At 38.8% G+C, this 26,750-nt stretch overlaps 1 protein-coding gene across 4 annotated transcripts in view; it reads right to left on the bottom strand.

Moving 5' to 3' along the window:
• Window positions 1-26,750, bottom strand: part of SLC24A2 (solute carrier family 24 member 2) — a 144,745-nt gene that overhangs the window by 50,850 nt on the left and 67,145 nt on the right. For 3 of the 4 annotated variants that reach the window (XM_040542058.1, XM_040542055.1, XM_040542054.1), the window contains 3 exons: window positions 10,185-10,235; window positions 4,049-4,144; window positions 1,800-1,888 (listed from right to left, as the gene is read on the bottom strand). In XM_040542058.1, the coding sequence (XP_040397992.1) occupies window positions 1,800-1,888; window positions 4,049-4,144; window positions 10,185-10,235 (236 nt within the window). The remainder of the gene's footprint in view (window positions 1-1,799; window positions 1,889-4,048; window positions 4,145-10,184; window positions 10,236-26,750) is intronic. The other variant, XM_040542057.1, reaches the window with a different exon arrangement.

Genomic DNA, 26,750 nt, shown 5'->3' on the forward strand with positions numbered 1-26,750 from the left:
TGTTGGTCTAATAAGGATCCTGTAAGTGGCTTGTCAGTCTGGACAGCTTATATTATTAACAGAAAACGTGATTTAATGTCCTACTATGCTCTCCTCTTCTGTCAGACTCATTATCATTATTTGATTATTCTGGATATCAGAAACTAACCGTCTCTTTTGATGGATCTTGACTCTCCATTTCTATTCCCAGGGACAAAAATTAACTGCAAACAGTGAAGAATTAAAGCTATCTCCCCTTATCTGCTGTACTAACACCAGCTGGCCATAATTGTCTTGTCACTTCTCCACCTCTACCTTTGTAAAACACTTTCACAAAGACTCATCCTACTATGCACCACAATGTTCTTTATCAGTCTTGGAGACAGAGGCACAAAATTGGACAACATATCCCTGGTATAAATATGTTCCAGTCAAATTATACTCCTTGCGACGGATGATAGTGTTTAAGAAAGAGCTAACAGAAGTAAATAAACAGTGCTACTTGTACACCAGTTTGATTTTTTTTCTATGGCTTGCATAACCTTTAAAGGAAAGAATTTTACCTACAATGATGTTGCTCAAGTCATGAACAAGGCAAGATTATCTCTGATGTGGACTAACAATTTTGTTAAATGAAAAGCAAGTGAAAACAACAGAAATATTGAATACTAAGCCAGGGACAATTCAAAACAAAACACAAGCATTGCCTTTTTTGCATGATTTTGCTGTATGCAAATGCAAGACAGCTCATCCCATTTTTAATAAGAGGAAGCTCATGTTATGGTATAAGCCTCTTTTCAGCCATCTCTTGCAGCAACTTTCTTGTGTCAGCATAGCCTTAAGACAACTGTACAAACAAAAGCATTATACAAGCTCCCATGTCAAGGACTATTTTTAACAAGACTTTCTTTAAGTGGGTTTTGCTGCCCCAGTCTAAAAAAGCAGTGCCAAAGTTTAGCTAAATCAACTCACCATCATTTTCCCACTTGTCTGCCTGCTGGGCATGTAGGTTGGATTAATAACATTTAAAAAATATTAACAGTCATTAAAAAGGGGCCGGGAAGGACCTAATTTTGCAGTCAGCTATACTTGAAAATTACAGCTTATTTATGAAAGAATCTATTTCATATGTATAGCTATTTCTGTAGCCATGCAGGTAAAATATACACAGTTATACAGTTACCTGATTATTATGTACAAAATATATATGCTAAAATAAGTCAATTTAAGAGTATAATTTCTTCTTCTGTAGATTTTAGCTGTATGAAAGAGAGTCAGAGAAATACTAGTATGTGCTATCTGTTGAACTTAATTTGTAATGTCTCAAGATAAGAGAAGGGAGAGTGGAAAAGTTTGTGTACAGCTCCTGTTTTGCAGCTCCTTTTTGCAACTATACCATGAAGCTCAACCTGACAGGCTACCCTCTCAAGAGAACAGGCTCTGTGCAGTGTGATGTTAATCAGACAAGCAATTTCCATTAGTCTTATTTAGGGCTGTTAGGCATTTTATCTGACAAGCAAAAATACATTTCCTAAAAGAATACATTCCAGACTACTGTAATGTATCTTATGTTACATTGAAGTGCAAGGGTCACAGGGGATATATGCGCAAATAGACCTCCTTTTTTTTTTTTTAATTTTTAATATATATATATGTGGCAAACCTCATTCTCATATATGGGTTCAGTAGTAAACGAAGATTAAATGTATTGTAGATGGGTCCTATTAGCAAATTCTTGCAATTAAGACACATACTTTCAGTGAAAAGTACAATCAAGCACGCAAAATATTTGTCAATTTAAAAATAAAAAAGACACTAACCTCTTCTTCAACATTATGGGCGATTCCATTCTGCACTGGTCCTGAATCACTTGGTGGTGTTATTTCAACTTCTACTTTTGCACTTTTTTCTGTGGTATTATCCACAAATAAGAACAAGAAAACAACAGAGCAGAATATTAAACAACAAAAATGTATTAGTGAAACTAGTGTATTTAGTCCGTGTAAATAATCAAAAACTGATGGTGGACCAACACCTGCCTTAAAGAGAGACTAAAATTCTGGCTTCCATTTGGCCCACACACATTTTGAATAAATTCTTATGAGTGGTGAGCTGGTGATTGAAGAAACTATTCTACTGGCAGTTCTGTTCTAAAAAAAATTGCATCCCTGGCAATACTGCATGCTCTTTATTTACGCTAAACTTACTGAACATAACACTTCAGGTAAAATGTGATGCATAGTGTTCTACCCAGACATTAATGAATGCAGATGAGGGGATATATTCAGTAAGAGATAACTTTTATAACTCACTATACTCTGCAATTCATAAAGTTACATCTGAACTATAATAATGTTCTTTCTTCTGCAAAAACGTGGGAAAAGAATAAACAGAATCCTATCGCCCTTGAGCAAAAGTCTTACAGGGATTGAAGGGATAAAACCGAACCTTCAGTTTATGGCACTGAATTTATTCAAATTTATTCTTACTTTTTCTATCTTAGAATTCTCTAAACAGCAATCATCTCTTTTGGCACGTACTAGATAAAAATGTCAATGGCCAAAAATCCCTGGGACAATTTGAAGTTAAGAGGAATAGCAATAAGAAATGTCTGACTCAAGTTCAGTGTTCCTTATGGTATGCTCTTATGCACATAAGTAAATACAGCTGTCAAGTTACATTACTGCTATCCTGAGATTCTTCTAAATTAAAAATCTGAGATCACAGCCACAGCAGAGTGCCAGACTATTTGTAATTATTTCAGTGCTTGTGCATTGTCCCTTAACCCCATACCCAGCATTGCAGCTTATTAGCAGAATGTCCCACTCAACTGCTTGATTCTGGAAGTAACTTTTATCTAAATATAGCACAAGGTCAGAAAAAGTATCAGCTGAGAAAATGATTCAGCTTTTATCAGACACATTTGGATTTTGTTTTCTAATGCAGACAATATGCCAAGGTAAAGTAGAGAAAAGAGGTCATAATATGGACTTCTTTTTGGAATAGAAACTTTTGAAGTAAAAGACAAATACTTACCCTTAATGGCAAGCCATACTAAACTAATTTTGTGCAGTTAACATAGATGGGCTTAAACAAATTTCAACAAATAGTAGATTCACAAATCAAATATTAAATATGAAATTTGTTTCGTTTTGTGACAAGGGTAATACTACATAGAATATATATGATCCTAGAGCAGTGGTTCTTGATTTCTGAATAATCTGAGATCCCATCTATCTATAATATAGAAGCTATTCGTATGAAATTTCTGAAGCTTTTCATTTACCCAGTAGAAAACTTATAGGGTTCCATGAGCTGTGAAGTGGTGAATGCTACTTCTTTAAGATAGGTAAAATATGCATGCATGGCATGAATGTATGCATTCAGTACGTAGAAGGATTGGGCAAAGCACCATCAGGTAATGAGCTGGTAATGCTAAAAATCAGCTGTGGCTACCTCAAGCAATTTGTTTGGATTGTGGGGATGGTGTTTATCTTGCAGAACTGCTGAACAAACTGGATTTTGTTTAACAACATTGCACCAGGGCTGAACTAACTCAATTACTAACTCAATGTTGTTGTTCTCTGCTTATATAAGAATTTCAGTAATGTGGCCAGAGAGAAAGTACAGAGTGTAATCCTGCATGTCAGTGGTCTGTTTAGACCTATGGGTTGAACAGGTATATTACAGGGAAATACTACAGCACGTTATGCCCCTGCATCAACCTTTCAAAAGTCAGAAAATTTACTAAATTTTCACAGGCAAACTGCAAATGCATTTTGCCTCTTTATTTCTGTCAGTTCAGCACTTGTCAAAAATCAGCATTGTATTTATCTCTGCAGTAAATCTGGGAGGCTTTCTGGATGTCTTATCAGACCTTCTCATCTTGCAATTAACTCCTGTCCTGTCCTTGGGTTTCATACTCTTTTCTGAGGGGAATCAGAATATGTTTAGTAAGACAATAAAAATGAAGTAGAAGGAGAAATTCACTTCTACGGATTTTCAAGCAAAATTTAATAGTGAAAAAGGCCCGCAGGAGCAAGTGATAAATCTACATGGCTGCACTCACCGTGATTAGCAGCTCCATTCTGTCTTTCACTGTCTTCCACCTGGCACTTCTTTTTGGCAATCTTATGTAGAATTGAGGCCCTTTCCTTGAATTTTCCTAAAAGGAAGGATTGTCATTATTCAAATGCAGACATTTTGAGAGGCAAAGATGTTTGCCACAGCTTAGGGTTCATAAATCAGTGCCAGTAATCCATTCCCATTCCTCCCCAAACAGCAAACATGTTATGAAACACTATCTTATTAATACTTTTTTTCCTTCCAGTGGAAATAAGAATTACTTTTTTTTTTTTTTTTTTTTTTTTTCCTGTTCTGAGAACTCTGCAAGAAAGAAGAAATGGAAAACAAAAAACTATTTTTCTTTTGAAGAAGCAGTCAGTAAAGTTCCTGTTACCAAAGTACTTCTGTATGACCTGAGCCTAAACAGAAGATTATTACAGATGAATAAAGATATTAACAACAAATACAGCTTCAGGTCTCAGTCAGTAGTACAGTGTCACAGAATTTCAGATGAACCAATATATTGCATCATGGTGACCTTTGTTAGCTTTGTCAATTTCTACTCATTCATGTCACTATAATTTCAACAGGTACTTCAGATGGGGAGGAAAAAGTCTTCATAATAAATGATTTCCATTCTAGCTTCTCAGAGGAAATTTTTCTTCTCACCCTTCCAGGTGGTTTTTGTTTCCCATGAGGTTAACCATGAAACTTATCATCTAGACCATCTCCAGGGCAACTCATTACCCCTTAAGAGAAGTCCCTGGTCACTCTTTGTTGACCACTGAGTCCAAACACCACATTCAAATTAGGCAATGTCAAAGCTGGCAAATATTAAGCGAAACTGATTCATCCCTTCCTCTACTTTGGTTGATCTTTCTACGTAAGCCGTCTTTGGGTGGTTTATGACAGTCTATGTGTTGTAGAAAGACACTGTATGTGTCCTGGTGTCCTGCAGCAAAAAGAGTCCAGGCTTAAGACCGAAAGATATTTCAACAGAATCACATGATTGATTAACAATGGGAAGTACAGAGAAGTCATGAATGAACTCAGGTAGCTGGGTAGATTCACTGCTTCTAGATTAAAATTAAAGACATGCACGAAAAAAAATAGTTGGCCAAGAAAGAAATTCTCTCTTCCCTTCTCACAAATGGAAGCTTATCAGAAACAATACCATCACAAGAAAATGCCTCAAATCCTTGTACCAATGCTTTCATATGTGCAGAAATGTATGCACAGGGACTTGCAGATACTACTCATGTGGAAGTAGAGTTAATATGTCAACAGCAAATCACTTGGAAAGTAATAAAAATATCACAAAGATTTAATAAGCAGTATTGTCCCTGCAGTAGCCCCTATCATTTCACAAGCACATCATGCTCATAAATAAATAAAAAAAAAATAAATTAGTCATTTACAACATATTGCAAAAGTTATCTTATTTGGTACATGGTACCTAAAGTAAAATTGCCTGCAGAAGAGTACTGAAGAGTAGTACACAATGCTAAATAGTAAGCCACTTAATTATTTCAGTGTGCAGGGTCAACGGCAGAGATTTTAATTAGATGGGGAATAAGAAACAAAGAGTTAAAGAAAAAAAGAGAGAAAGAGAAATGAAGTTTATTGGGATATGAGAAGACACAAAGAAAAAAAGATAGAAATAAAAGGAAAACCATATTTTTAAATATTTTAATATGAAATGCTGTCAAGCCAGCTCTTAACTTCATTTGAAACACAAGGACCATTTAAGAAGTGCTTCTCCAGATGCACGCATAGATTCTGAGAGGTGCCTGCATAATTTTCATACAACACATATGTCAGTTTGCTACAGGATTTCTTGAGGTGTCAGACTCCAACTCATCTTCATATATCTGAAAATTTGGTCTGTGATACCCAAATACCCAAATGTATTTTTTGCAAGCAATGAAAATGATGGAACTGAGATTTTTTCTGAGAAACATCTGTGGAAATGTCTATGTTTTTCATCTACTCTAGGACTGTTTTAATTTAAAACTCAAATTTTAAACAGTATATTAAAGTGATGCAGACTTTGATGAGGATACTGCAGTTTTTTGTCTAAGATTGTTTGAAATAGTTTAGATTTTTTTGTTTGTTTCTTTGTATGTTTTCTTTTTCTTTTCTGAGAGAGAAACTTGAACTGAAAAGATCTCCACAGCTATTCACACTGTTTTAGACCAACTTAATCGAAGTTGTCCTTTTTATTTTTTTCTTCACATCATCAATTGTCTCTCATCTTTAGGAAGAATTGCCTACATTGACATTTGTAAGTCACACATCCACCAGTTCATTCAGGAGGCTGTTCCACAGTCATATGTCACTGTCATGGAAATTAACCTCATCATTTGAAATGGAAAGTGTTTTTTTGCTTATCTTTATTTCTCAGTATACGCAAGCTTCAGCTTATATTGTTTTACATCATTACCTGCTGTTTGATTCATGCAGTGTAAGTAATAAAACAGTGTGAGGAAATGATTAAAGGACTTAAAATCAACTATCAAAACTGCCATTGCAGGAAAGCAGTAATACTAGACTGCCTGAAGGCAGTGAGATGTAAAAGACAGCAGAGCTATGTCTCCTCCTTCCTTTTCCCTGCCCTTTTTGTCTACCAGGTCCAAACAAACCAATCAGATCTTCTTCAGCAAAGGGGAATCACAGACCCACCAAGAACCAAGAATCAAGATATTTCTAAGTTATTCAAATTTACAGAAAACCTCAAAGATTTCATCTTAGGCATACATGCTCTCTTGTGCCTTTTTTCTCATCTTTTAGTGGCATTACTAAATGAACCCATAGGAATTTTATGCTACTCTTCTTAATTCTTGGAGAAGCTAGAAGCTTTTGTTTCCTCTTTAACAGTCCTAGGTGCTATGGGTTTTACTACCTAAGCATAATTTTCACAACCGGTGCCAAAGAGTGTAGATCAATGACAATGTTTGACTTCATAGATAAAAATAGGATAATAAAAATAGGATAATAGCTATAGAAAATTCTTAATTAATCTAGATTTTCTGAACTCGGACAGACATTGCAGTTCTTTTAAATTTAAAAAGCATGACCCAGAAGGAACATGAGATCAAGGCTGGGTGATCAGGAAAGAAGGTAGCTTAAAGTTAAATTTCTTATATTTGAATGTATGCAAACAAATCGGTATTGTGTAATAAACATACACCTTGATCTGCATGAGTATATCCAGCTGGCATCATCCAGCCAAGATTCCCTTCCTGATCACGGACATATTAAAAATGCAATCACTTGACTACGATCTAAATTATGGGCTACAGTTTCCCAGGGTCAGAATCCTCTGATTTTACAGAAAAGTAATTTATCTTCAGAAATCTACTGGTTTAAAAAATGTAAGACTTTATCATTTGTCTACTTCTCAGTCTCAGATCAAATGCAAATTACCACACATACGCACCATCAGCGCTATAGCTGAGCTTTCATATAATGCCAAATCTGTGGCTGTTGAGCAGTCTGAACCATTCCTACCAGTCCGTCTGGTGGCCAGCTGTGGAACTCAACCGGGGGGCTGCAAATGATCAATTTTAGAGATTTGCTTCATGCACTTTCTGCTTAAACTGTAAAATGGTGCAGAAGTGCTACATGAAAATATGTGCAGTTTTGTCATGTAGTAGGCTGTTGGTGGAGGCTACTTGACACAGGATTAATGTGAGGGTCTTTTCCCATCTGCTAGGGTATATTTTCTCTCTGAGTTGGACCTGATTAATAAGCAATTAATCTAAAACAATTTGGGAGGATGAAAATGATTTGTTTGCTGATTAATCAACAATTAATCTAAAGTCAGTTTCTAAGACCTGGAGCACAAAGGCCCCCAGTGGCCTTTAGGCTGTATCTGGTATTGTCACCCAACTGTCACATTTTGTCTCTGCTTATGCTGATGCAGCAGCAAAAATATATGTGCCTGTGCTTCTCCATCAAAGGAATGAAAGATCTGCTGGCTACCTCCATTCAGGGTATGGGTGGCAGCCCAAGGATAAGGATGTACAGCATTAGAAAAAAAAATCAGGAATTTGTAACTGGATTTGCATGTTACTGTGGCTAACTGGCTAACTTACTGTAAAAGATGTATAGAAAGCTCAGTCAAAAAAAAAAAAAAAGGAGAGAAAGGGATAACGAAAATAAATGAATAAGTGTAATGTGGAGTGATAAGGATTATACTTTTGAATATCCAAATAGAGAGTTGAAAATATAGCACACTTTGATCTAAATATAGCTTCTGGGATACACTATTCATTATTGCTTTATGAAATACATATGAAAATGATTATGAAAATTGTATTCGAGAAGCTATACTGTATTGTAGACCTGTCAGTGTTAATACTCCTAAAGACAAAGAATTTCCTTCCTTCTTTTTGTTACTGGAAAATTTCTACTACTAGATTTTAGCTACTGCTACAGTATGGCCTTTGATTATTTATTCATGAGGAGTGTTTTCTGAGGTGACATTGAATATTAATAGCATTATTTCAGCATAGGCGCAGTGATAATATGTGCATACATTGTACATAGCATACTTGCATGGATATTTTCCCATGAATAGCTATTTTTAACTACCATTACAATATTTATAAAAACCTGAAGACTACTAATGCAGCAATTGCTTTTGAAATGGTAGGTTTTACACTTTGGAATAAAATATAAGAACCTTAACATATCCAGCTCTGAGGCTAGAATGAGAAATGACATTTGCAGCTTGAATGTAAAAAACACTGAGATGAGATGTGCTGCAAAAGCTTTAGCTCTGGTAGCCTTATCTGAATCGGCTTGGTTAATGACTCATTTCAGGTGCTTCAGAAGTGTATTTAAACAACACATACACCAAGGTTTGCCAGGTAAAATCTCATCTCAAGCACCTTCTCTTATATTAGTACCACTTCTGTGAGTCAGACAATGAATCTGGTGGTGCTCCCAGGCTGCCCTACAAGCTAGTGGTCATGCTTGCTCCAGAAGAAAACATCGTCTTCCAATATCAGGCACAAAGGTGGAAGGAGCCATCTCCAATAGCTGGCCCCAGAATAGCAGTTATATGTGATTATAAGCAACACAAATAAAAAATGAGAAAGAGTCAGAAGTTATGTTTTTTTTGCTTGTTTTTGCTTGTTTGTTGGTTGGTTGGTTGATTGGTTTTCCAGGAGAAATGGCCAGAAGGCATATAATGAAGGTTTTATTAAAACCTTTTCAACAAGATCAGTCTAAACAATAATCTAGAGCATGTCTGTGTTTATACATACAGAGAATATAAGCTATTCACCTTATATTTCCAGAATTAAAAGTAAGTAGGAATGGGCAGTTAAACTACAGACCTCAAGCTTATCTCCATAGTCAAGCACACCAGTGAGTGCTAAACTGAGCACTCATGAAAACATCTGTCTAGCACTGTAGTCAGACAGCTGGACAACAAGCCTTGATCTTATAGATATTCAGGTCTCAGGACTGGGAAACTTCTGAATTACAGAAGTGCTGGCTTTACTTGGACTGAAAATGTGGTGGAAATTAAGTAATGCTTTTGAATCAGCAGAAAAGTTCCCTGAGATACTGAGCCCTGATTCAGGCCCTAATCACTTCCTTCTTGTATTGTTAGAACCAGGATTTTAAATTGAATAGTAATTGCAATTAAGCATACAATTAATACTCCATGAACAGTCATGCCTAGTTTTTAAAATTCATTCCTTATTTTTGAATAATGCAGCAAACTAAAGTCACTTAATAATTGTTCTCAAGCTGAGTGATTTGAACATCCATAAATTACCTTCTTGAATGCATTGTAAAACATGACATAAAATAAGTATTCACAATCTACGTTATATTGTGCTGTATAAATTATGTGTGGTTTTGCATGTATATTCTTCTTTAATAAAAACATTCTGTTCTATTTCCTTATCTGAAAGTAGCAAAGGTGAAATGTTGAAAATAAAAACCTGAAAAAAGAGCCATAACTGATCACACTGCCAATGAAGTCATGCAAAAAGGAGTCATTCCATAATGGACAAATTGAAAATAGGAAAAAAACAAACAAACAAATGAACAAAAAACAGAAAAGACACTTAAAGAAAGGCTTTGAAAAAAGCCGATACAAACAATTCTAAAATATTTCTTACCTTCTTCAGTCATTGTGTCATAATATTTTAGGTTTCCATATGATCCAAGCTCTACAACATCACAGTAAAAGACACAAAGATAAGGAACCAGAAGACATTCAAGAAATGTACACGTTTTTGCATGTGCTTCATAAACTTCAACAGGGATGCAAAAAATTTTGCAGGACAGTGAAACATGGAGTACAGAAATGGAAGTGCCTTTCCCCCCCACCAGAAATTTCACAAGTCACTTCCTTTAGATGAGTAACTTGCTAGACTGAGATTTAGGAGAAGCACCGAAATCTACTATTCAGCCTTTTCAAGGTGATTACCAATTTGGTGTCTCCTTATTTGGTAATAACATAACAAACCTTGACAGGACTTGAGCAGCAGGAGCTTTGGAAACTGAGCTTTTTATACATGTCTCAGGACATACAATCAAATACTTACACATCCAAAACATAATAAATTAAAAACATATAATCTCAGGAATTGTGTATGACACTGTCTCACATACATTGTTCTGGCATCACTGCAGATGCTGACTTGCTGTAGAGGGTTACTCAATTTAACCACTCCTGCCATTTATAAAATGAGAAGAGATATGCTTACTAGCTTTACTGGGGGCTATGAGACCTAAATTCATTAACACTAAATAGATCTCAATATGATTATAGTCTATCAGGTCAGAGAAAAGAATGGAATGCAGAGATCTCCAGCTCTTTAGGGCTATGCTTATTTTTCTGTGTGATACAAACTTATACATTTTTTTTTCTCCAGTTGTTGCTTTACACCTCATTTTTGTGTGAAAATATATTTTTTTTCTTTAAAAAAAATGCATATATTCATATATATTTGCATCTGTAAAAATACAATATATTAATACTGGTCTCAACATTCTACATAACAGAACAGAGGAAAAATAAGAACAAGGAACAATTTGTAAACGATTTGTTGAGGAATTTGTGGATGATTTCACTTGTTATTTTTTATGTAAAATGTTACAATTGAGCTTCTGATCATCCAACCTTTGACAGAGTGTAATCATATAAAATGGATACTTAACAGTTCGATAGTGGTGTTTTCTTTGGAAATATTCTCTCTTCATGTTTATGAATCTGTTTAAGCAATTAACTATACAAATGCTGGCCAATTATTTTGCTTTTAGCTGATGCACCTCATGATCTTTCAATGTTTTTCCACATAAGTGAATTTTAGTGCAGGTTTGGCCATTAGTTCTTAACTGTAAAATGCTGATATTACATAAAACATATGCTTTAAAAGGCCTTAGTTTTTAATCTGTTTGATGATACCTAAATCTGCCAAATGAACATTTCTGCAATGCAGAGACAAAGAAAGCTTTATACTGTGTAACTAAAAAATACATGCTATTATCAGTGTTAACTTTATAAATGAACAGTGATTGATTGTAAATATTCTTTCATGGTCTTGTTTTAACAAAACCAATTACAAATATTGGCATACTCCTGCTTGTACAATGTAGTCTCTTATTTGCACATAAGTAAACCCATTAGCATATGACATTATTCTAAGTCTCTGTTAAAGCAAAGAAAGATGTCATTTAAAGAGAGAAATTTACGTATCGTTACATAATGATATATAATGAATATACTGTTTTCTAAAAAAAAATAATATACTTACTGTTGTAGCATAATCTTTGTAGCTACTTTTACACAAACGAAGCTGTCCAAAAATCTTTGTTTTAGCCCTAAAGATTTGAATTCCTTATACTGTGAGAGCTCCCTATAACTTCAATGTGCATATTGAACCATTTGGGACCACATGTGCTGTTTAATTCAGGCACCATGTCCACAAACTAAAGGGCCAGCAACTTTGTTTAAATTTATTCTCATTGATCATTGTCTTGACATTTCTATGGTCAGATTTGCTAGAACCTGGGCTAAAGTGTCCACTGGAGGAGGATGATGGTATTGGAAGACAGATGCCAAAAGGAACCCAACAGTAATCACAGAAACAGGAGAACACACAGGAGATGACACTGCCAGAGAGGTACTGTTTAAACTCATGGAAAGAAAAGAGTGCAGGAGCACAGGTGAAGATGGACAAAGTTGAGAAGAAGGTTATACCATGACAACAAAAAGAAAAATGAACAAAATCGATCTGAGGCATGAGGCCTCCGATTTAATGGCTGAAACAGAAGAGGTTTCAGAGGAAGCCAACAGCAATGGTGAATTAAGCTGCATCTCCAGAAGGAATAAAAGCAGCAGCAGAAAGGCAGGGCACTTGACATACTGACAATCTGTTTTAGGCCTGTTTGCTTCCCACCTGAAATGAGAGATACAAGGCAAACAGGAGAGAAAAAAAGGAGGCTGATGTTATGGAAAAAGAGAAAAGAAACAAACAGATATGCATGACAGTGCATGATGCTGACAATAGTTATGCTCCAGGCAATGTTCAACACACCAAGGATTAAACTAGGTTAATTCCTGCAGTTAGCAAAATTATTTCGAGGAAAAAAAAATAATCTTGCTGGTGAGATTATGCTACTCAAAGCTTCTGTAGTCTTATATACAGAGAAGAACATTTTATACAGTCAACAGGCCACTGGCTGCAATGCACAGCTATGATGCTGGAAACTGTCAGCTGCACATATTCGCATGAATTATTTTGTGGATTTCAATATTACTTGGGTCAGTGCTGTTCAGCAATACCTGACATCTGCCTCTATACAGTCTGCCTCTAATGTACTGGCTTCTGTTATAAAATTTCAGGTTATAATAGGATTCTGCTCAATATGACTGTAAGTAAACTCAAACTCAATCGAAGTACTTTAAAAAAAAATTTGGATTGGAAAAATTTGTCAGCTTTTAAAATAAACTGATTTTAAATGGCCTTGGAAATCTGAAATACTGTGATAGAGTGTGCTTGAAAAGATAAAAAAAAATCCAACATTATTAAAATTTGATAAGTCCAGTTTTGTCGACATGGTATGTGGTTCCCACACAGAGGTCACAGCAGACAGACTGGCTGCCAGCCAGTACCAGCATCCCCGCTGGTCGCAGAAACAAAAAGGATGCCATGATGCAGCTTAACAGCTGATCCTCAACAGTGACAGAGACAATGAATTAATTTGTTGCCTTCTGCATATTTTTTACACTAGAAGAGAGCAGAGGGTTCCTGTTAATCCTGTCTGAGATTCCTGAAGGATTACGACAAATTTGCCTTATTACCTACTGTTCTCTATTACCTATGCAGTTGCCACAGAATATCAAAGTAAACAGAAAAAAGAATATTGTTACTCAACAGTGCCACATGGATTGCAATTTCAAACAATATACCTAATTACTCACTTTATTTTCAATGCTCATAGGTACTGTCTGTGGTGAAATGCTAATTTCTGCCATAGACTCTCATGGAAGGAAAGTGCAGCCATTATTTCCAGAGCTCTTTGATCTCTTGCTACCAACATCTCAGATACTCACTGCAGGTGTCCCTAGTAATGTAAGGAATGAACCTGGCCCAGAGATTCTCACAATACTCATAAGACAAACACCTGCTTTAAGGCAACCACCTAGAAGTGTGTACCCATGAAAAATGTGGTTTTCAGACTCTCAAAACAAAGTAATGCATTGTGGGTATCTTAGACAAGCACAAGATTTTCATTTGGCATAAAAATACATATTTGCATGAAAATGAGTCTCACACTTCTTCACAGTAACTAAAAAGCTTCTGAGTTGACATTTATTTTATTCAAAACAGAAGTGATAAGGAGAGGTCACTGAAGGTAACACCTGAATTTTTAGTGTAGCTCCACTGTTGTGTGTGACTTCCAAAGTCATGAAGGCATCAAAGCATAATACTTAATCAGCATCAGTGGCAGCTTGAAGGAATTGTTAAGCACTCTGGAATGAATACACAGAGAGCACAGATTTTTCCTGAATTTTCAAACCAAAGACCATAGATTCAACCTATCAAAAGATTGAATATATAAGACAGTAGCGAGAAGTGAAACAAGAAAGTAAAGGCTCAAAACTGATAATGAAATTGAGAATGAGCTTGTAGTCAAGAACTGCAAATTCAAAGCAATCAAATAATTATTAAAAACATTGTAAACATGAAACGTATTGGAGACATATTGGAGAAAAAAGGGAATTTTGTGGAAGAGGTTGCACGTATGATTCTGAAGGTCAGCTGCTTCTTGACAGCCTTCAGAAGAAGTAACAAAGACTTTAGTATGGTCATGCACTCTCACTCTTCAGTGGCCTATTGCATACAAGTGGGCACATGGAAAAGGCAAAAAGTGTATGAAATCAATATGTCACCAGTTTGAGGAGGCCACATCTTTTTATTTTAAGCAATGAAAATACAAAAAATTTCAGTAGGATACATAGTTTATGTCTGTTAAGACACAAACAAACAACAACAACAACAAAAACAGCAAAGTTTTGATGATCTCCTTCATGAAGACTTAAACCTGATGAGGATTCTCTTCTCTTTCAGAGTGGGTCAGAATGGGCATAAGAGAAAATCAAGGAAACAGTGTCCCAGTGAGAGAAACTACAGGGGACCCACAACTAGTGATTAATGCTCCCTGTGTGCTACAGAACTGCAGGATCTGAATGCTATTCACTGATGAGCTTCATAGGCTTGTGGTGGGGTAGCTATGACACCACAGTAGATGTTCTCCAGCAGATCCTGCTGCCACTGTTGGAAATACGTGGACATCACTCCCCAGCACAGCTGGGGACACTACTCCTATGTCCCCAGCAGGTTTAAACCACAGAGTTGGGCTAACACAGACTTTATCCACTTAGTTTTATAAGTTGACCTACTCATTCTTGCTGAGTTGATATGGAAAGCTCTCCTACAAGCTATCAGAAGGAAAAGAGCTGTGGCACTTGGCAGAGAAAGGATGATGACTGCAATAAGCTCATTGGCTGGCTGGATCTAAAACAGGCTGTCTGTCTATTGCCAGCTGCAAATGGAGGAAATGAAGGCTGGGTTTATGACAATAGAGTTTTCCACTGAAGGCTGTACGTTTACATTAGTGCTACTTAAATCAAAATATATTACTACATATTTTGTGGGACAACAGCAAGAACAGAGGTCAAGACTGGGGGAGAAAAGGCATGGAAGAAGTCAGAGTGAAAGTTCCTAATAGCAGTGTAGTTAATTATTCCTCTTTGATTATGCTGTTTCACGGTAAATAGAAACTTTGAATGAAGAAATTAGCAGCTTAATAGAAAGCCTACAGCTTTGGAGATAAATATGTTTTGTTTACTTTTTTATCCTCCAAGATAAGAATCAAGATAATTTTTGCTAATTCCATGTTTAGAAGTGATTTTAAGGGTGTCTTTTTTTCTGACTGGACTATATTTTTTATCAAGTATTTTGCATTTATCATAATGACTTTCTAATTATTTATGTTCTGGGTGGATCTTCTAAATAGCCTCCTACAATAGACAACAGTCTGGCTGGCATGGAATTAACTTTCCCGGCAGCAGCCCATATAGTGTGGCAAGAAGTGGGGAGGGGTCATTACCAGGGTAGATGTCCTAAACCAACAAAAGAGATATTCTATACCATATGAGGTCACACTCAGCAACAAATGCTGGGCAAGGGGAAGTGTATTGGGTTTATGTGGCAAGGGTTTGGTAGAGGGGGGGCTACGTAAGCAGCCTCTGTAAGCAGAGCCCAGCAGCTGCCCCACGTCAGGTCAGAGCCAGCTCCTGCCAGCTCCAAAGGGAACTGCTGCTCGCCAGAGCCAAGCCAGGAAGTGACGCTGATTGAGCCTCTGAGAGAGCAGATTGAAGAAAGGGAAAAAAAATGCTGCACAACAGCAGTTGGGAGAGAGAGGAGTGAGAACCAGCCCTGCAGACCCCAGGGTCAGTGCAGAAGGAGGGCAGGAGGTACTCCTGGCACTCAGCAGCAGTTCCCCTGTGGCCTGTGGAGAGGCCCCTGGTGGAGCAGGCTGTCCCCCTGCAGCCCATGGCTCCCACATGGAGCGGATCTCCACGCTGCAGCCCGTGGAGGAGTCCCCGGTGGAGCAGGTGGATGTGGCCTGGAGGAGGCTGCGGCCCATGGAGAGCCCCCGCAGGAGCAGGCCCCGGGCCGGAGCTGCAGCCCGTGGAGAGGAGCCCACGCAGGAGCAGGGGTCTGGGGGGAGCTGCCGCCCACCCGTGGGGGACCCGTGCTGGAGCAGTTTGCTCCTGGGGGAGGGATGGACCCCCTGGTACGGAGCCATGTGAGAGCAGTTCTTGAAGAGCTGCTGCCTGTGGGCAGCCCCCACAGGCTCAGTTCAGGAAGGACGGCATCCCGTGGGAGGGAACCCATGGGGAACAGGGGCAGAGAGGGACCATGAGGGAGTGGCGGAGACAAAGCGACAGGGACTCACCGCAACCTCCATTCCCCTGCCCTGCTCGGGGGTAGGACATAGAAGACAGTGGATGGAGGAAGGTGTTTTTAGTTTGCTTTTAGCTCTCACTGCTCTGGTCTGCTAGCGATAGGCAATAAATTATATTAATCTCCCTTATGTTGAGCCTGTTTTTCCCATGAAATAATCGTTGAACCATCTCCCTATCCCTATCTCAAACCTTGAGCCCTTTCCACTGTATTTTCTTCCTTTTTTTCTTTGAGGACGTGGAGTGAGATAGCAGTTGTGGTGGAGTTCAGCTGTCCAGCTGGGTAAAGCTGAACAAGAAGGAGAGGGGCGGCTCTCATCATGAAGATGTCTATCCTCCCAAACAACCACTACACTCATTGAGGCCCTGCTTCCCAGAACATTGCCAAGCATCGCTTGTTGATGAGAAGTAGAAAATAATTTTATTTCCCCTCTTTGCTTCTGCACAGCCTTTGCTTGTCTCTTCCCTCTTTCTTTTCCCTGTAATGAAATTATCCTTATCTCAACCTTTGAGCCTTTTTCTTTCCATTATACTTCTCCCCTCTTCTTTTGAGGAGGAGGAGTGAAAGAGAGGTTGTGGTGGAGGAGTCTAGCTGCCCAGCAGGGTAAGACCACCACAGAGATTTCCTATTGGAAGGATTTTCTTCCCCCTTTAAATCTTTCTGATATGGTTTCTGATTTGTGTTTACTTTCATCATCATGTCTTACAGCATCTCCTTTCAATATTCACTTTTTTTTTTTTTTTTTTTTTTTTTTTTTTAAGAAGGCTGGATAGTTAGGCCAGGGGACTTAGAGAAATTCATATTATGGCATCAAGAAGTATTTTTTCCCTAACTTTTCCTAACTTTTTCTAGCTCTCACAGTCTAGAGAAAATTCAATTAGATAATCAGAGACCCAGCCACAAACACAGAAAGAAGGCCAATTCAAAAATTGTGCTAGATAAACTGTAGTGGCTATCCAACCTAAAGTTGAATCAACACTTGATTTGGTTTCATCAGCAGTGGTACATTAGGATCAAAGAAATCTCAACACTAAAAGCATGTGAAAGATCTGGTGGAGATTAACGTTGCAGGTGTATAACGAGAGTCCTAACCTTTGGCAGACCTATAACAAAAAATAATGCCTTTGTACATAGACTGTTTGAGGTAAAATGTACAGATCCCACCAATTAAAGGATATCAGACATTGTAAATTTTAAAAAGGAAGAATTCTTTTGAAAAAAAAATATTTTCACTGAAACTCAGCTTAAATTTGACTCCCATTTTTTGTGTACTCTATGTACCTCTTAAGTTTCTCATAGACTACTTATATCCCATGTAGGACAAACTGGGACTGCTGTAGGAGTTAGTGTGTATTATCACTGCAGCAGGCAGAGTAGAAAAAACAGATGTTTCAAAAAGCAAAAACATTTTTCTCCTACTGCCTCTAGATAATCTAAACTATGTAATTTATAAGTCAGTGTTGTAGCCTACTTTTTTACCTGTGGGCTTTCAAGTTGCCAGTTCTTGAAAAATGGAAGCCTTGCAATTGAGCTGGTGCAGTGGTAAATAAAAAGGGATCTCTTTTCGATCCAAGTAATACATTAAATAATAATAACTGCACATATTTTAGAATTCTGTCTTTCTGGATTATGCTAATACCGGTGTTCCTTTATTAACACACCTAAGCAAATAAAGGAAATCATTTAAACGAAAATTATAAGGCAGAAACTCATGTTGATGCTTATAGTTGACAGTTTATTGACCAGTAGGCAGAACATTGGGTAATAACTAAATTATCTGATGCTTTGTATCTCTGGGCTCTACAACAAAATGTGGTTGACTTCCATCTTGTCTCTAAATTGTAAGCCTCTGTTCCTGTTCTTTCTCCTTATGTGTCCTTACCCTGTTGTTTACTGTAGGTGTTTTTGCCCTGATAATAATCTTATTAAACTTGTCTGGTTTTATTATAATTAGTTTATCATAACTTTATCTAATTGCAGTGTGAACAGAAACATAATTAAAAATGTATACAATCATACTCATAGAGTTCTGGGCAGTTCAGGACAGTAACAACACCCCAAAGCACGATCTGCTTATTTCTTTGCTCTTAGTGCACCACTTAAAATGAAGATTGAAAACACCCATTTCTTACAGACCATACTGTCTAGCAAATCTTATGGTACCAAAAGATTGTCGGAGATGTCAGAGGATCCATGGGTTTTTAACTGATATATGTTAAAGGGCAATTATTTTTAAGGAGGTGACTAACACATAAGTAACAGAAACAAAAGTCATGTAAATGCATATTATGTGTCAGACCCTGCTTTTGATATTTTTAAGTGACTATTTTTTCATTTAAGAAAAGTATGAAGTATCTTATTCCTGATGATTTTGCTTCCTTTTCCATCTTCTTTTATTCTAATGATATCTTTGTGGCACCTGCCAGCAAACTCACCAAGACATGTGCTATGCATTCTCTAGGACATAGAAACATCAAAGGACAACTGATAAATTGACAGAATTGACCCTGTCTGGGTCAAAGACAGTTCCCACTTTGAAGGGGGTATTCCCTTCCAAAGAATTTTCTAATATTAATGCAAATGGGAATTCTAAAATGTTGACATGAAGACTGCATTCTCCCAGTGACATTGGGAACTTTACCACTAATTCTGATGGTGACAGGATTTTACCCAGCAGCTGTGTGTACGGGCTCTAGCTGGGATGGAGTTACCTCTCCCCGCACCGTTCCATATAATTCTGTGTGTTGTACTTGTAGCTAGAACAGCACTGGTATCACACCAGTGCTGTGTCTGTTGCTGAGCAGTGCTGGCACAGCACCAAGACTCCCTCCAAACCCCCCAAGAGCCAGCAGGCTGGGGCTGGGCAAGAGATGAGGAAGGAACATCACCAGGGCAGCTGACCTAAACCCACCAAAGGGATATTCCATACCATGTGGTGTCACACTCAGCAATAAAAGGTGGGGGAGGGGAAGGAGAGGGGAGGCTCTCATTACAAAGATGTCTGTCCTCCCAGATAACCACTACATGTATTGAGGCCCTGCTTCCAAGGACATGGCCAAGCATCACTTGTTGACGGGAAGTAGAGAATATGTATTTTTTTCATTCTTTGCTTCCGCGCAGCCTTTGCTTGATTTTTCCCTCTTTCTTTTCCCTTTAATTAAATTATCCTTATTAATTTAATTAAATTATCCTTATCTCAAACTTTGAGCCTTTTTCTTTCCATCATACTTTCTTCTCCCCCTCTTCTTTTGAGGAGGAAGAGTGAAAGAGAGGTTGTGGTGGAGTTTAGCTGCCCAGCAGGTAAAACCACTACACTGTGAGACCTGGCACTCTGGGGTGCTGGACACATACAACTCCAGATGCAATGAATTGCCACTCCAGTTTTCAGCATGTCTGAGGAAAATAATGGAAGAGCAGTGTTTGCTTCCCTCACAATCCCGTCAGAATGTCCAATCAACCTGTTGAGGAGGAAGTAATCTACCAAGTGCAAACCACCAAAGGAAGGTTTTCACTTCCCACCTCAATAGAAAGCCCCTCATAACCACTGTCATACCCTTATCTATACAGGCTTATCAACTATTCATGTTCTTTATTGTTAATATTTTTTTAACAAGGAAATTCAGAGTTAGGAAGAAACTTAGAATAAAACCAATGCCATTAAGCATGGAATTGCATAGTCAGGACAGCTGTACCCTGCTCTGGGATAACACTTGCATTTAAATATTCATGCCTTCCTTTCATACTCTGTAGGGAATCCCAGGAAGAAAATGCTTTCTGAAGAACAGAGCATCAGTGGAAAATATCATGGGATGTGAGACAAGAATTTTGCCTGCAGCGAGCAGCTTGAGTAGATTCTAGTTAAAAGAATAAAACATGGCATATAGAAATAAATTGTTGAGAAAACTAACGTTTACCACAAAACAAACACAAGGGATACATTTCAGATTTTAGAAAATAAATTAGAAAAGGCACCAGAAAATTTCTGTTATTTAAACTTTGCTACCTACACAGAAGAATACTGATTTAAATGGTGACCTATGCTGCTTATCTTAGAAATTCAGGCTGCTTATATGATTAGAGTGTTTTACCAGTGTGGAAATAGTGACTTAATAAAAGTAGGGAAAACTTAGTTAATAAAAAGGAAAGGGAGACCAGTTCTTCAATTTTTAAGTAGCTTGAAATTCTGTCAGTTAAACTAGTACAGAGTGCCGCCTTGCTGCCCTCTCCTGTTTGTATTTTGAGACAGTTGAAGTTAAGAAGACCTGTCATTTATTGGTGTAGAGTTTGAAAGGCACACAACAAGCAGCTACATTTTGTCATTGAATTGCCCATTCTGAGAGAAATTTGTACGGGTTTCTTTGTACCTTAAGTTATGTATAATAAAAGCACATCCAATTTTTGATGCACACTGCTAGCTACAGACACATTCTGTGGAAAGGATAAACGTTTCAAACCTGCTCACCCTATTGTCACTGAAAGTGCAGCTATTGTCTTTAGGAAAAGCAAGACCAACATTCCCAAAATATGACAAGAATAAATTGCATGTATGCTAAATGAACCCACTCACTCAAACAATTCAGACTTAAAAATTCCACTAGTTTAGTTGTAGCTAATGATTCAAAATGAACATTTAGATAAATCAGCTGAAACATAGCTTCATAATAAAATTTGCTTTTTCAGCCTAAGATACTGTTTTCTCTATGCCAAAAGCCCATGTCTTTGTAGACAACTCAAGTTACACAGCTGTTACAGTGAGATTTATATCTTATGTGTGCTACATGGAAGTTTGTAATTTCAGCTATCCATTTTTGGCTTGTAAATCTGAAGTAATATTTTGTGATTCCCTAGGGAAAACAGTTATTTCTCTCTCAACTTTCCAAGATATATTAACAGAGCTATCTAAGATAACATCTCTGTCTATTCAAATAGATCTGCCTTTAGCTGAATATAATTCATGATTTCTACCTTACTTATACTTTACCTTATGTTTGGGGAGTTCAGTTTGATGTTGGAAATATCTGTAAAAATACTCATCTTATCTACATTAACCATGCAACTTCAGGTGCCTAAATTAGGAACAGAACTTCTGTGGTCTCTACGTAGCTGAAAAGTAAAGAAAAGGGAAAGGAGGCCTCACTGGAGAGTTCTGGTTCCTCAGTGCTAATGACTGAGCTGAGAAGCATGCCACTGAAAGCCAATCCATCAACATGCTATTGCAGCAAAGAAGGCCAACAGCATGCTGGGCTGTATTTAGTAGACCATTGTAGCATGTTGAGAGAGGTCATCCTTCTCCTCCCCTCAGCACGTGCAAGACACATCTGGGTGCCACTACCAGAATGAGTAACTTGGCTACAAAAATGATGAAAGGTTTGGAGCATCTCTCATACAAGGAGATGCTGGGAGAGCTTGGGCTGCTTAGCCTGGAGGAGACAAGGCTCAGAGAGAACTTATCCATGTTATATCCAGGTACATCCATATAAACCTGATGGGAGAGATGAAGGAGCATGAACCAGACTCTTCTTGGAAGCACCCATTGATAGTGTAAGAGCTAATTAGCACAGATTAAAAATAAGAACATTCCATTTTTATTTACTTATTTGTTTTACTATGATGGTGGTCAAACTAACAGGTAGCCCAGAAAGACTGCAGAGTCTTCACCTGTGGAGATATTCAAAATGAATGGATTTGGTCCTGGGCAACCTGCTCTAGCTGATCTTGTTTGAGCAGGGTGCTGGCCTAGAGGAATTCAGGAGGTCCCCTCCAAATAAAATGAAATAAAAAAAGATTCTGTGAAAGGTAGCTATATAAAGGGTATGAGTATCTGCCTTTGTAAGACAGGATGCTCTTTATCTTCATATCAGACTGAGGCTCTACATGATGGAGAGAAAGGCAAGACACTAGATTATAACTAACAACTATTAATTTGTTTGTGAGCCTGGCAGGGAGCCCCCATCGTCTCTGGCAGATGTCCCTTGCAAACGTTTCAGCCTTCAGCAGAAGAGAAAGCCAGAAAGCTCATGTTTTTCTGCTCAGAGGGCTGTTTCTCTGTGGCATGCCAGAAGAGGAAGTAAGAACATTTCCAAGCTGAGTAAGAACAAGTGTGAAAGGATCTAGAATAGAGAATGATACGTAGTCATTTTTTCCAGATTTGCATTATTTTTCATGATAAATAAAATGCTGTTGTGGTTAGAATCCACAAAAATTTAATTCTTTCATCTCTGGCACAGTGCTAAGAAGTGCACTGCAGTCCTGCAGAGTCCACGTGCTGGAAGTGAGGAGATTGGAAGTGCTCAGGTTACTTCAGCAATGCAAAAGCTGAGCACAGCCCATGAGTTAGTGATATCTTAGTGATATGGTTTAGCGGAGGACTTGTTAGTGTTAGGTCAGAGGTTGGACTAGGTGATCTTGGAGGTCTCTTCCAACCTAGATGATTCTGTGATTCTGTGATTCTGAGTTGGTGGGAGCTGTGCTGCCTGGCCTTTTTTCTCTGACGATGTTAACAAATAAACAGCTTCAGCCAAAAAAGAGGTACCCAGTTGGGGTGAGGTGTTGCAGATTACCTAGGCCAAGGGAAGTACTAGAGCACAAGGTTTTTGCAAAATGAGACCAAAACTGAGAGCCTGCTAAGTGACCAGTCAAGTGAAAGTTACCCAACCTTTGACAGTTGTCTTTGGGGTAAACTGACATTTTATAAGACATCTTAGAAAAGGACACAGGTAGCAGCAGCAAAATAAGCAAAATAGCTTGAGGTGAATAGAAAAGCTGAGAAATTCTTAACATCAATACCTAGGAACACAACAGGATGTAGAGAGTAATTGTAAATAATTCATTACGGTGTCAAAAACTTTGAGAATCACATTCTTTATTTTCCTGAGAAGTGTGAATGCAGGTTTCTGCTTTTCATTTGTCAGAGCAGAAAGTGACAATAGTATGTTTTTCTGTATTCAGTGAAGGAAGTGGCAGAATTGTCAGCTCAGCTTTATGTAACAGAAGGTTACTTCTCTCACCAATAGTATGCACCATACTTATGTTTTCACAAAAAAAAAAAAAAGTAAAGCATATAAGATAAACAAGAACTATTCCTGCAGAAGTACATTCTGTAGTTTTTCATTTTGGAAATACAGTTAGAGAAGGGAATAGGAAAGAATTGTCAAAGATATGCATCTCTGACTGGGGACTGAGCTGTGACACAGATTTATATCTTGCTCATTTTCATGCAGAGAATGCCATTTGCATATGAGTTATATCCTTGTCATACAGGAGCAAGGGAGTCAACATCTAGCTAAATCCTTCCTTGCCAAGGAAGATGTTTTGTTGGCCTGTGGCCGCCTATCAGCAGACAGAAAAGTGGTGGTGTGATAAGGAAAAGGTCTCATCCTTCCCATCCCCTGCTAAAGCTGTGCAAGAAAAATTATGTAGCCTCAGGTTGCACTGACACTCTGAATCCCTACTTCACCACCCATATCTTTCCTTTTTAACAGACTACCTCTAGGAGCTTCCATGATCCTGAAGGTATAGCTCTTTAAAGCAACAGCAGTAAGAGCCAGAGGTCCCACAAACGCAGACAGAGCCCAACCTTCCCCAGACCTCTCTGTGGTGGACAGGCTGTGTGTAAGCTGGAAGGGGGAAGGTAGGCTTTCTATTCATGGCAGAATAACATAGCAGACAGTTTTACAGAAAATACTCCCCATGATTTTCCTTCCTGTAAAACAACAGCACTTTACTATTAAAAGAGAGAGAGAGGGTGAAAGAGAGAGAGAGAGAGAGAGAGAGAGAGATATTTTTGTAAATCCTATCCTTTGATAACTGAGGAATGTCCATTTCAAAACCAGGACTCAGACAAAGGTATCTCAGAAATAGGACTCAAAAAAAAAAAAAAAAAAAAAAAAAAAAAAAAAAAAAAGGACTGCCATGATTTATGTTTAAGTTGCTTGGATTTTGGATTGGGGCCTGACCAACACAGCAGGTCTGATGATGCAATCCTTATTCATATGCATAATGCTGTTATGAACAGTCCAGCTTGCTACTGGATGAATAAAGGACTGCCAGACCAGCACTTAAGCAGAAGCAAATTTGGCACAGGATTTCCTGGGGATTAATGACTGGCTGGGAGTAGATGATACACTGATGCACAGGCAATCATTAATCTTAATCCCCAGGAAATGATCTGTACCAAGGTCATTATATCTGTAACAAGATAAAAGCAAACAAAAACTAATGTCATATGGATATTTATATTTTTAATGAACAATGAGGTTTCAGCTGTAAAGTTTCCATCCAGCTAACGAATATCCTAGACGTTCACCCACTAGAGCAGCTGAACTCCTATCTTCTTTGAAGCCTTAAGTCGAAATCAAAATTTCAAGAGAAGCCTTTCTTGTCTTAGGCTGTTAAATACACAGCATGTCTACACATCTGTCTGAATGCAAAGTGCCAAACATCCAGTGACTCCCACTGATCTCAGATGTTGCTCATCTGTCAGAGATGGGCTGAACACTTTGCAAGCTCACTGCTCTCCAAGATTTAATAAGCTGGCTTTCACAAGACAGGCACAAGCCATGGTAAAAACTTTAAAACTTCCACACTTGAGGGTAAGAGGAAAAGGAAAAGCAGATTCTAAAGTGTGGAATTTTACATCCTGATTAATTAATTATTTAGAAGTAAATAACATGAGCTGTTTTTCTATAAATACATGTTAATATAAAAATAAGTGTATAGGTCAAGCTGATCTTTAATAGTCATGCAGACTGTTTATACATTCTATAATACTTACGCTACCCCTAAGAGGGTTTAGGTGGGAATTCTGCTCTGTCAAGCTTGCAAAAGCTACACAAGTCCAAATGACAAAACAGTGTGTCAAAGGTTTTGGTAGCAGGGGGCTGCAGGAGTGGCCTCTGTGAGAAAAACCCAGAAGCTGCCCCACATTAGATAAGGGCCATTTTCAGTCATCTCCAAAGATGTGATCCAAGTGATCTCCATCACTGGCCATATCTGAGCCAATAACCAATGCCGGTTGGGCCTCTGGGAGAGCAGACTGAAGAAAGAGGAAAAAAAAAAAAAGAAAAAAAACAAAACTTGCTGTGCAACAGCAGCGGGGAGAGAAGAGTGAGAGCCAGCCCTGCAGACCCCAAGGTCAGTGCAGAAGGAGGGCAGGAGGTGCTCCAGGCACTCAGCAGCAGTTCCCCTGTGGCCTGTGGAGAGGCCCCTGGAGGAGCAGCCTGTCCCCCTGCAGCCCATGGCTCCCACACGGAGCAGATCTCCACGCTGCAGCCCGTGGAGGAGTCCCCGGTGGAGCAGGTGGATGAGGCCTGGAGGAGGCTGCGGCCCATGGAGAGCCCCCGGAGGAGCAGGCCCCGGGCCGGAGCTGCAGCCCGTGGAGAGGAGCCCACGCAGGAGCAGGGGTCTGGGGGGAGCTGCCGCCCACCCGTGGGGGACCCGTGCTGGAGCAGTTTGCTCCTGGGGGATGGACCCCGTGGTACGGATCCATGTGGGAGCAGTTCTTGAAGAGCTGCTGCCTGTGGGCAGCCCCCACACGCTCAGTTCGGGAAGGATGGCATCCGGTGGGAGGGATCCCACGGGGAGCAGGGGCAGAGAGGGACCGTGAGGGAGCGGCGGAGACGAAGCGACAGGGACTGACCGCAGCCACCATTCCTCATTCCCCTGCCCTGCTCAGGGGTAGGGCATAGAAAAGTGTGGATGGGGGAAAGGTGTTTTTAGTTTGTTTGTTTTGTTTTGTTTTGTTTCTTACTGCTCTAGTTTGTTAGTAATAGGTAATAAATTATATTGATCTTCCTATGCTGACTCTGTTTTGCCTGTGACAATAATTGTTGAGTGATCTACCTGTCTTTACCTGAACCCCTGAATCCTTTACATTCCATTTTCTCCCCCTTTCCCTTTGAGGAGGGGGAGTAAGTGAGTGGTTGTGGTGGAGCTCAGCTGCCCACCTGAGTAAAACCACCACACACAGCAGGCCAGAAGGAATGCAAGTGCTGAGGAAGCCATCCTCCAGGAGGGTGAAAGGAAGCAGGGGCACGTGAGAGAGATGCAGTATAAGGAAAAAAAGAGCAAAGCAAAGGAAGCAAATGGTAGCAAAATGGGGAAAGAGCAAGCATGGAAGAAAAAAGGATTAATAATGAATGGCAGAAGAAATTAGACAGAAAGGAGTACAGAAGGAGTACACGCAAGTGCAGGGGGTGCCAGAGT

The sequence above is a fragment of the Cygnus olor genome, chromosome Z (genome assembly GCF_009769625.2).
Source record: "Cygnus olor isolate bCygOlo1 chromosome Z, bCygOlo1.pri.v2, whole genome shotgun sequence".
Lineage (NCBI taxonomy): Eukaryota > Metazoa > Chordata > Aves > Anseriformes > Anatidae > Cygnus > Cygnus olor.